Here is a 12,396-nt window from a genome sequence, read left to right as displayed (position 1 = left end):
TAGCCAAGATACCTATACTGTGTTACAATCAATTTAGCTTTGTGATTTCATGTTTAGATTGCAGATTTAGGAAAGTGCAACAAAATATTCACCCTATTTTAGGCCCTTAGACTGAGCAAGAATTTGTGAAATTCCTTCCATTAAGAAGATTGCAACCAGCAATCCAAAGGAAGCCACCACTGAATGGAAAGTTTATAGCAAAAATGAAACATTGAGGTTTTCCCCCAAACATTGGATGTGTACCAAAAGCAAATTAAACCCAATGCTGGTTTGAGATTATGTGCTAAGAAATGTATCATTTCATAAAAAACTAGTAATTATAAACAAATACATATTGGTTTACTTGTTTATTTAAACAATACTATCTTATTCCACACCAAGACAACAAACAACAATACAGTCATATTTCATTTTTTTCCTTATATATGAACATGTTGTTTTAAAAAAATAGAAAAACCACGATGCAGCTAAAGTATAAAAAGTATCATGCAAGTAAATAGAAATATACAAATATCAGTTCAAGTGAAACAGTATTGTTTCAAAACAATGTTAACAGAATGCTGATAGAAAAAAAATATTTCACACCATTTAGATGTCACTCAAAAGCATAAAATATTGCATAGTTTTGTATAAAAGCCCATCATAATTTATATGCAGAAACTAACTAGAACTTGTTATATTAAGGGTTTTTTTTATTTTAATGGAAAGTTACTACACATTCAGCATTTGCTTTTTAAAAAATTGGGATAGATGTAGAATGTGACCATATTATCACAAAATTGTAAACCAGGATTTTTGGTTTATTATAATAAACAATGGTGCTCATGACTCATAAATGTGAAGAACTTAGTGTAGTTTTTTTTTAATTATTGGGAACATTTTAAGGCATATTTCTAAAATATTGTATCAATATTCTCACTTAAGCTCCCTTGTAAGGTCTCTGCTTTGTTAACATGGTATTAACATGATCGGTATGATTTATGGATAATGCTTTACCTGTGAATACATTTTGCAAATTTGGAATTTATTATGAGTTATAATTTTATTGGCCATGGGATTATCCAAAATCCAACTTTTGATGTTGGAAAGACAGTATGACCCCAGATTTGCAAACAGATCACCACTATCTTTTTGCTCTGTTTCCTATTTGGCTACTGATATAATAGAAAGACTATCAATATTATTGGATATGGTGGCTGAGAACTACCTGTAATTTATAAAGTTCATTTGATGCATGTCTGCACAATCATAGGCACAAATGCCATAGCAGTGTGGAGATGGCTTCCTATTCTGATCCTCCAATGCAACACATCTCTCTGTGCTATGTGTCAACATTTAAACCAACAGATGTTTGATTGTAGCCAAGATGTCTGTCAATCACAGGTTTTATTTTGGTGTGCATATAAAATAGAAGGTCCTTGCTATTGAGAGATTGCATTGTTGGGTAGAACTGATAATCCATTGCATGGGCAGTCAGTAGGAGCATTTTGTCAAGACTTCTAGACATAAGTTTGAATAAGAGAAGCCTTATTTATTCCAGCTACCCCACTCCAAATATATTTATTGCTAAAGCATGTGGCCAATTCTTGCATGGCATGTAGTTTGGTCCTTGTGACAATTACTTAAGTATAAAAAGTGTCATGCAAGAAATTATGCAATCTAAATTATTAAGAAAAACCCTCCAGGGGTTCAATTAAGATGGAGTTGAAGATCTGGCTAATTTTCATGTATTGGGTGAACTTTATTTTTCTCCATAGGACTGAGCTCCCTATCACTAGCAGATAATTGTAATGCTAGATGAAAAGGATGCTTCCTAGATAAATGGAACTTTTATGGCTTTTTTCAAGAGACTCTTGCCCTTGGAGTATGAACAAGCTGAGGGAATTCTGACACAGCATACATTCTGGACATGGAAAGTGACAAGACCAGTCTGTCCTGCCCAGAATGTTTTCCTGTGCAGGCAACCTTATATTCTCAGACCAACAAAACATTTAAATTATATCGCAGTATCCAAATTGTGGAAAGCTTCAACACTGGCTTGATTAAATGTGCTAATCAGCTACTCTGGAAGGCAGATACATTTTACTATATTGTATTTATGTTTTTATAGGAATATTGGAATCCTTAGGCATAAAGCAGACATATCAAACTTGCGACGTCACATGACATTGTGCAACATATTGGGACGGTTTTGCCATTGCCAGCAATGGCGTAGGCGTGGCTTCCGGATGATGCATCTGGCCCGTGGGCCAGCAATTTGACACCCCTGGCATAAAGTATCCAACTCATTCTGATACCTTTTATATTCAGACTCTTCTTTCTGATCAAATGGATTCTACCTTCCTGGAATTTGCCAGACTTGGTTATGCTGACAGGAGGATAAAATCAAAGTTTTCTAAATCTCACATTCCTTAATGTAGAACTGTGGTTAACCCTTGAATAACTCTGAATAAATGCATACCTAGATAGAGCTCACTTTTTGTCCACGTCCCTTAGAATCTTAGTTTTATGTCGCAATGTTAAGTACTAAAGACTAATGACAGCCTGCTTCGTAGCTTATAGACAGTTTATATTGGTAACAATGATGTAATATTCTATCCTTTTTACTTATATTTTCATATCTGGTCTTCTTCTTCTACTTTTAAACTGTTTTGTTCTATACAGGTAGTTCTCAAGTTATGACAGCAGTTGGGACTGGAATTTTTATCACTAAGTAATGCAATTATAAAGTGCTATGTCATGTGCCCACATTTCTTAGCAACAGCAATCCCAGCAGTCCCTGTTGCTAGTGTTAAGTGAGAACTGCTAAAATTGTTAAGTGAGAGGATCGTGACCACGATGTGGAAAAAGGCACAAGCAGGCTAGTAAATGAGAGCTATGAATTGGCAGGCAGGTGTGCGGCTGAGTGCCATGAGTGGGTGCTACATAATATGGGTTAGTCGGTGCTGCAGTTGGGCATTATGGAATTTAATCAGGTGTGTGGATGCCATAGGCTGGGGCTAGAGTGTGGCAACAGACGGACATTATGGAGTGCCAGTGGGCAGATGTTGGGATGGGTGTTACAGAATATGGACGTAGAATAGCAGTTATTTATGAATATTCCAGTTTCACAAATCATATTTGTAATTATATATGTTCAGAAACAAAAAAGTGATCTTTTGAAAGATGTTTCCATGGAAATGTATGTTTTAATTTAATCCTGCCATAAACACCTCACTTTTTCCATAATGCGACCTTTTCGTAAGAGATTCTTCCCTTAACAACCAATACCGCCTTTGGTACTCCTTTACAATCTGAATTGCACCACACCACATTAACTGTTTCCTAAACATCTGGGATCATGTACCCATTTTCTTCAACTGAAATAAAAGCTAGCTACTGAAGTAGCAAGAGGAAGAAACAGAAACAGTAAAATTAAACAACCAGAACACAAGACTACTTTCACTCCATTTATAATTGACTTTTTAAATATGCCGTTGTTTTAGTCAAAGGAACTGTAGAAACTCTGGGCAGATCATTGCAAGAGGCTCAAGTGAAGTGGCTCCTGAGACTTTTTGACCTGAAATTCATAATTTTAAATTTGCAACTAACTGTTCTGCCTTATTAAACCAAAACAGACGAAGAGAGGAATATTGTTTTTAGGTTTCTGGATCTTTACATTAAGGGCTAAACACAGTCAAGAGAGGTTTGTAGCCATCTGAAATATGCTTGTTTTGACATGGCACAAAACATCACTCTAAATATTCTAAACTTTCCTTCCATAAAATTTGTTACTAGATTTTTCCATTAACCTGAGAACAAAAAGTCAAACGGTGAAGCAGATGAAAATTATCATCTATAGAATAATAAATACATTATATAATTTTAGGACAAATATAAAGAACAATTAGTTTTTCTTTACGTACAGGAGTAAAATATATTTAATGTTATAAAAAAAACTCAAACCTGATCATTTTAGATCCTTTTGTATCAAACACTTTGAGCAAAAACGATATGAGAAGTTCAGAAAGATTTTAAAAAGCTTTTTGTGTTTTTTATTTTAATATTGGAATCATGAGTTTTTTCTTTTGTTGTATAAAACAACAAGTATAAAATAGCATCCCTTTTCCTATTAGATACAGAATAGACAGATGCTAAATTTTATGAAATTGTATACTGGCATGTCTCCAAACAGTGACAAGAAATATGCTCATGCAGGTAAAATATTAATAGAATATTTTCTATATTTCAAATCAGAGCTCAAAAACCCAATCTCAATCTCCTGTTCATCAGTAGCAGACATCAAGTGCAAAAACATTCAAATTATCCAAAAATAAGTCTGAATCATAATAATTAGACTGCAATTCAGAATCATGTCAAACAAAGGCACGTATTTTGTATTTTGGCAAGAACAGACAAATATTCCTCATCTCCATAAAATGTACTTTTCATTGCACAGCAGCATTGCTTACTTCAATTCATACTCATTTCACAAATAACATTTTCCATCTCTAATTGTTGTTTCACAGGTGGTATATTCACAAGCTGGTTTATATATTTTTCTCCTTAACCTGAAGAGACCTTTATAGGTAAATGATTGTACATGAAGCAGCCTGGATAAACAGGAACTTGGAATATCCATGAACCTTTCTGGTGTTTCTTAACTGGCAGTTTAGCTTAAGTGTTCTAGAAATTTGGCAAAGGTAACTTATAATTGAATGAGCCTCAGGTTGTGCATTATCTATTTTGAATATATAATTATTCATGTACAAATACAAGGTGTTTAAATAAAAACTACACTTTGTGGATTAAAAAAAATTATAAAACTGAAGTTAACTAGCCACATAACAGAATCAAAGTTTCGTTCACTTACTAAACTCATCTTTCCATAAAGAGTTTTTCACCTGCTTTTTTTACTGGCTGTGCTTGAGCAACTTCTTTTCAAAACTTAAAAAAAACATATCTAGATTCAAATAGAGAAGAAGGTATCAATAGAAACCAGCTTGGTTTTGAGTTTATGACGTAACAGCTTCTGTAATAAACTAAAAAGCAGAAAACTTTGTCAGAAATAAATACTTCCATCTAAAATAATGCTAGAAAATCCATTCACTGGTCCATTTGAACCAGTATAAATATACAGAGTGTATGTTATATGTAGGTAGATATAGAAAAGTGGAAGAAAAAAAATATGCTAAGCCTTTGTTATCTTCTTTGTTCTGCAAAGTCAGAAACATAATTTACCTTTTTGTCAAAACCACCACAACACAATTAGGTTAACAGAGCGTGTTGGTATAATATTCAATTGATAAGACTATTTAAAATTTTAATATAAATTTAGGAAAGAATTTGAAGTGATGTGCAAAGCAAGAGAGAAAAGCCACTGAATGAAAGTGCAGAGTTTTTATGCTTTAATACTGACCCAGAGACAGCCTAATAAGCTCCCATATATCCATGTTTTCATGTAAAGTTTCCTTCCAGACTCTGTCAGTAACATGCTGGCGGTCAAGCCACTTAAAAATAATAAGGATGGCAATGTTTTCTGGAGACTTAGTTTGGAGTGAACACTTTTCCCAGGGAACCGATTTCTTCTTTGAGAATCTTTTGCATCATAAAATTCTATTAGCAATCTAGGAGCAAGGAAAAAGTTTAAACATTATTTATTTATCATATAATTTTGGCTAAAAGCTTGAATACAATTATCTTGTTATCTTTGATAATTTATCACAAATACTTTCCTCCAAAAACCACGACTTTTGGCCTGAAATTCTTTCTTTCATACATTAGGGATTGAACTTTTTAATCTTCATCTTCAAATAGCACAATTTTTACCATGTTTCCCTGAAAATAAGGCCCACCCTGAAAATAAGCCCTAGCCTGATTTTTTGGGGTGGCCTAATATAGCCCTACCCCAAAAATAAACCTGGGAGGTGGTGGTGGCCAGCACAAGAGGCACTGAGCGCACACAGGCCAACGGTGTCCGGCAGCAGCCACAGCCTGCCAGCCCCTTGGCGCAGCGCAGGTAAGTCTGAGAGTGGAGGCAGAGGTGGGGAGGAGGCAGGCAATCCAGATGTGCTGCGTGTCTGCCTGACTCACGGGAGGCTCGCACGGCAGCACGCAGAGGCATGGGGGGGAGGCAGACGATCCCAATGCACTACATGGCTGCTTGCCCCGGCACGGCCACAGGGACACCAAGAGACAGTGGGACAAAGCGCATCAGGATCATCTGCCTCACCCTCCACCTCTGCACTCAGACTTAGCTGCACTGCACCAAGAGGATGGCGAGCTGCAGCTGCTGCTGGACACCGTCACCCCCTGCACGCTCACCGCCTCTTGTGTGCATGCCAGAGGGTGGGGCACCCAGATACCATGTTCCCCCGGAAATAAGCCCTAATGCATATTTTGGTGCCAAAAATAATATAAGATGAGGTCTTATTTTGGGGGAAACACGATACTACAGTGTAATTTGGCCAGACTTATTTATAGGGCTATACAAAGCATTAAAAGAGATGTTATACAAAGCAATTTAGCACATATCAGCATCTCTCTCTGAAATGTTCAAGCAATCACAATCCCTGGATGGAATAGATAGACAGATAACCTTTATTCTCATTGTTTACTGTGGGCACATTGGCACACATTAAAAAAGAAATTTTGTTGCTTGCTCTCAAAAGTGTACACATACACAATACACATTTAAATATGCCATAGACAACATATATAGAAACCTACACCCTTACATATAAATAATATTGCCACCTGTCTTAGTATCTCTTGAGTAGATTTTGTTAGCAATTCCAATGGAAACGTTCATGTCTTTTTGAAGTAGCTGCATAAGTCTCACAAAGGATACGGCTGTTTTACTCTTCAAAGAGAGCCCCTTTTTCTTACTGAAGTGCTTTGTGAAGGACCAATTCTGAATGCACTGCACAGCTCTATTTTCCTTAAGTGGCTAAATATAAATAATTAAAGCTGCCTAATGGACTCAAATGAAAATGAGTGGAGTGTTAACTCAGCTGTATCGGTGTATTTATTGTAACAAATTAACCCAGGTTTACTTGGGATAAGTCACAACTAACTTAATATACACAGCAATTCAAGACAAGATCAGTTAACATATAGCTTGAAGTGAAGGTTAGCCTGCAATTGAATCAATATGGATGTAAATATCCCTTACTGTCAGGCAAAAAAACCCCAAAACCTAGAGAAATTAGAATCAGTATATCCACATCTATAAAATAATATTGTTTTACAAATGTGGAGAAACTGATTCAAACTGGACCAGGGAGTTTTTTGGCCTGTAAGTAAAGGATATTTACAGCAATATTGATCCATAGTTACAATCACAAGCATAGTACAATGTTGGTTTGAGTGATATTTCTCACTCTCATAGCCACTGATCTTATTACCTTACTCTATTTTACACACTCAAATTTTCCCATGTGCAAAATAGCATAAAATTCATACATAATTTTGTAAAATGTTAAGCTAGCAACATTTATTATTAATATAAGTAATAAAGATAGCTGGTCTTTATTTCTTAAAAAGAAAGTCAAATGCTTCAGGTACAGAGCCAGGTCTTTTACCACTTACTTTTCCTTGACTTCGAAACGTTCGTGAAGCCATCTTCTCATAAACATTTGTTCTTCTGGAATGTCTTTTAGCTCAATTCGTTCAATATGGATATGAATTCTTGGACACTCCTTACAAAGAAAGTCTAAAATCCAAAAGAACATTATCAATACTTTTGTTATAATATGATTAATTTCATTTTTTTTTGTAAAATTAAAGGCTCACTTATTTATTTAATAATCTTTAAAAACTGATCCAAGTTTCAAGTCTGGATATTTAAACTTAAAAATTCTCACATCCCCACATGACTCTTTACAATATTGCAATTGCTCACAGGTTTAATTGAATGAAAATGACAATAAAGACTGTTATTTTAATTTAGTTTAGGTGGAGATAAAGAACAAAAACAACATGAAACCTACTTTTTCTTGAAATATACAAAAGAACATAATAATATTTTACAGCGTCTCTATCTATTAAATGGAAGTGGCCAGATAGATAAATAGACGACTCAGATGAATGCATCATATTTTATTTTTTTTAACCTGGATACATTGGTATGAAATGAAAGCATCTATGTTTTGTTTCAAATGAATCCCTTGTTTCCATATTCAGAAAATCTATCTATTTTTAGAGCATTATACTTAAGATTAAAGAAACCCTATAGAAAAATGATTTTCTTTTCTTTAAAAAGTTAAATACAAAGTTATGCTTATTTACTTAGAAGTCTGCGCCAAAGCGTTATTTTCCAAAAAACTGTAGACATGAATAAATGTTTATTCATTTTTTAAAATCCCAATATTTTTAAAAAGAATAAAACAGGATACCATGCTATTCTGAAAGCATATTGAAAAGTCAAGAAAATAACATTTTTGAGGGAAAATTGCAAGTATACATACATACACATAGACACAACCAGCTACTTCATTGCATATCTCATAAGATCAGAAATCCATTCCCCCTCTTCCCCCAATGCACTCAGAACAGGGATGGCTATTATTTGATGTCCTGCTCTGGGCATTATTCAGTCACAACACAAGACTTCACTGTCCATAAATCTGTGATTAAAGGACATGTAACTTGGATGGGTCCACAGCAAATATGCAACTCTCCAGCTTTCTGTTTCTATTCTACCCTCCCCACCCCAGCACTGTGATGTTCCCCTTCCATAATTTGGTGGCAAATCCCCAATTATTAAGGATAAATATGGGTGTTTATGTCAGAGATATGAACACAGAAAAGCTCAACGCAGTGAAATAGGACATGAACGGACCAACGTTGACAACTTAAATATCAGCAAATTCAAACAGGAATTAAACACTCTCAGGAGATCCTACACTGTATTACTCAAGACATGAAAAACAAAGGAAGAGCAGCATTTTCACAGTCAGAAACAATAAAGTAAGAATGATATTTGGCTACAATTCAATCACTGAACAATTACATCAATTAGATTTTGCAGACAACTCTTGAACCTGATCAGTATATTATTTTTGATTATTTCAACTTGTGCTCCAACCACTGATCTGGAAGTAGAGAATGTTCATGAGTTTAACGGTCACATTAAATTTGAAATAGGACATTAAATCTGAAATTGAAATTGATATAGCAGCTTGTGATCGGAGACTAGAATGCCATTGTTAGAAATATCAATGAGGAAAATGTAGTTGGACTATCTGGGTAGAGGAAAGCAGAATGGTTTGGGGAAGAAACATCAATAACGTGTGTTGTGCTGATGATATTATACTCTGAGTGCTGAGACAGCCCATGATCTGCAAGCTCTAATAGTGAAATCAAGCAGCCTGATGACAAAAGTAAATCTACATATAAAGACCAAACTAATGACAATAGGCATAGCATCATGCTTAGAACTGCAAAAGAAGACAGTGAAGTGGTGGATGGCTTTTGGATCTACTATCACTAATAAAAGAAGTAGCAGTAAAGAAATATGCCACAGACTAGACTTGGTTGAATAGAAATGAGTTTGGAAAATACATTCAGATGTCAAAGATCAGAGGTGTGCAGATAATGGTTTTCTCTGTGATACTCTATGGAAGTGAAAGTTGGATTTTGAAGAAGCAGGATAGAAACAGCATTGAATGCTTTTCGTATCTGATGGTAGAGAAGGCTCCTGAGAATACTATAGTCCAGAAAAGAAACAAATGGGTCACAGAACAAATCTCACTCAAGGCAAAAATGACCAGGGTCAAATTATCCCATTTGGGACACATTCTGTGAAGAATTAGCTCTCTGCAGGAAGCTCCAATGCTGGGAAAGGTGGAAGGAAAGGGAAAAAGAAGATAAGTAGCAATAAGATGGGTGGACTCAATTACAGCAGCGCTGGATGCATGGCGGGAAAACCTGGAGAATATCCATGTATGTGGTTGCTAAGCGTTGACACTGACCTGGTGGCACATAGTTAATCAATGAGTGTGCCTGGTCTGTGTGGATGAAATGTTCTATTTTCACTTTTATTTCTGCCCTTCCCCTCCTTAAATCCATCTGAAACACATTTGGCCTCACATGTGGTGATGCTTGTTATGATCATGGAAGTCACAAAGTATGTCTTCCTTTGCACACTAAAAAGTAAAGTGCTGTTCTTAATGTAACTCTATGCTAATAAAATATAAATGATATAACTATATAATTAAAATATAAAAACATGTATAAGAAAAAAAGAACAAAGAGTTTCCCTCCCCAGTTTAAAATCCAGTGCAGCAACAAATCATGTTAAATGCTAGCTTATGTAAGCAAATGTATTTATCGGCCAGTAGAAAGACAACCTAAAATGGAAATAAGCCATTAATTGGAAACTTAGAAGTCAAACAAAAAGCTAAGCCCAACCGTGTATCATTTGGGACACAGAAAAAGTTCATCTTGAATATTGTAGACATTCCATGAAGGATGTGGATCCTCCCAGCTTAAATCAGGCAAGAGAAGGTGTTAAAAAGTAATTCAACAGCACCTACTCACCAGTCATGGATGGTGCCACTTTCCTTTGTCCTTTATGATCCACAGTACCTTCGTAGGCTACTGTAACATCATAAACTGCATCTAAGTAGCTCTTCATTGAATCAACAGCAACATGAGTGGCCTTCACCCGTGGAGTAAGCACATGTTTCAATACTGTGAGACCTAACCAGGAGGAAAGGTAGAGTGAAAAAGATTTAATTAGTTGCCCAGGAAAATGGTAACATCTGTAGATCCTGCAGCTGACATCTATAAAACCAACCACTGATTCTGATTTTCTCTAGACCCAAGCTAGTGTTTTTATTTTTCTTTCTTATCCTTAAGCAAAATGATCCCATATCATGGATGAATTCAGTAAATCATAAGGCTTATTCTAAAATGCATTTAAGTTCATGGCATTCATAGAAGTCCATTAAGCCTCCATATCTCTCCAAGACACATATTTAATTTGCAGAGAAGATACTCAGATGTTCTCTACTCACTGTACAAAAAAGAGCTGTTGTGGTAAAAATATTCTTCCATAACTAATAATTGCAATTGTTTTCCTCATCATGGAACACAAAATATGCATCCAAAGAGTCCAATCTGAACATGATAAATAAGTGACATGTGAATGCAATTTAATTATAAATCTACTGCCTTCCAAAACTGCAAAGGAATATAAAATATTGTCAGGTGTTGTATCCATGGCACATAAAATTAATTTCAAATCAACTTTATCAATTCCAAGACTTGAAAAAAAATCTTTAGTTTTCCACAAAAATGTTCATGTATTCTTTAAACCTTAAAAAGTTTCTTATATATCCTCTTTTATAAACTTCTAGACATTTTGTATTTATTTTATTTGGAAAACTTATATAGCTGCCTACTTGCTAACAACAGCGACTCAAGGCGGCTTACACGAAATACAGTGTTGTATACAATCTTAACTAGTAAACTGTAACTCAATTCAGAATTTTTTTCTTTCAGTCTTGGCTTCCAGAACCATCTCCTCGTTATCTTTTGTTTATGCTTTGACCATCCAGTCATGACACCAGCGTGGTGATTGGGTATTAGAACTGTCTCTCAAAATGGCAATGCAAGGCACTTCCTCTCAGCTGAAATTTTGGAAGGCTTGAAAAGAGATTGGCTGGGAGGTATAAGCAGAATAGGTTGGAGAGGATCTCTCAGTCTTAGCCCAAAGAAATTTGCCAACTGTTAAGAGTGATAGATTTAGGAATACAGGTAGGTCTTGATGAGTGCAGTTAATGAATCCTATGAAACGGTCGCCTTATTCAAATTCACACTATTCAAAGTGATATTGCAACAGAAAATATGGTAATTGGTTTCAGCTTGACAGAAATAGGCAATGCCATTGATCAATGCTATCAGAATCAGGGCAAACTGCACTACCCCTATCATAAGGTGGGGCTTTAAAAACATTTGGGAAGATCTGACTACCCTCCAAAATCTTGGCTTTAACAGTTTATGTATGTCACATGACAGTGGATTTCAAGTAAAGTATTTGTAATCTATTAGTTTCACTTTATCTTCAGAACTGCTTTATAGTGGAAAAGTGGGAGAAAACTAATTTAAATAAATGGAACTCTGTCATGCTTGTCTTTTCATCTCAAATCCACTTTATTTCTCTTACCTTCCTTATCAGCATATGACTGACTATCTGCAATGACTTTGGGCAGCTCTGGATTGTAACGTGTTCCCTCTGGAAAAATCACAAGGTACATCTGTGGAATTAAATATATATAAATGTGTGTGTGTGCGTGTGTGCGTGTTGGTATGTACAAACAGTTTTATTAAGTTAAACAGTTCAGCTTTAAGACCGAGAACTAAATTATAAGCAAGTTGTAAGACTGAGCTTCAATGAGGTGGCTTCGGTCA

The 12,396-nt window shown here is 35.4% G+C and overlaps 1 protein-coding gene across 1 annotated transcript; it reads right to left on the bottom strand.

The window, feature by feature from the left end:
• Positions 1-334: 334 nt before the first annotated feature.
• AGPAT5 (1-acylglycerol-3-phosphate O-acyltransferase 5) lies at positions 335-12,283 on the bottom strand. Its single transcript, XM_083348077.1, has 5 exons — positions 12,152-12,283; positions 10,522-10,683; positions 7,570-7,693; positions 5,399-5,606; positions 335-3,559 (listed from the first exon to the last, which is right to left on the bottom strand). Exons 1-5 carry the CDS (start codon positions 12,240-12,242, stop codon positions 3,515-3,517), a joined length of 630 nt encoding a protein of 209 aa, XP_083204203.1. The 5' UTR covers positions 12,243-12,283; the 3' UTR covers positions 335-3,514.
• Between the last annotated feature and the right edge of the window lie 113 nt (positions 12,284-12,396).

Source organism: Vipera ursinii (genome assembly GCF_947247035.1).
Source record: "Vipera ursinii genome assembly, chromosome: 1".
NCBI lineage: Eukaryota > Metazoa > Chordata > Lepidosauria > Squamata > Viperidae > Vipera > Vipera ursinii.
The sequence above is the reverse complement of the archived record's forward strand: the minus strand, read 5'-3'. Positions and strand labels throughout refer to the sequence as shown.

Bases quoted from the DNA above. Each gene is read 5' to 3' on its own strand.
- AGPAT5 (XM_083348077.1), bottom strand. From the start codon at position 12,242: ATGTACCTTGTGATTTTTCCAGAGGGAACACGTTACAATCCAGAGCTG. The intron at 10,684-12,151 runs GTAAGAGAAATA...CCTCCTGGTTAG, and splicing joins GTCATATGCTGATAAGGAAG to GTCTCACAGTATTGAAACAT. The intron at 5,607-7,569 runs GTAAGTGGTAAA...CCTTGCTCCTAG, and splicing joins CGTTTCGAAGTCAAGGAAAA to ATTGCTAATAGAATTTTATG.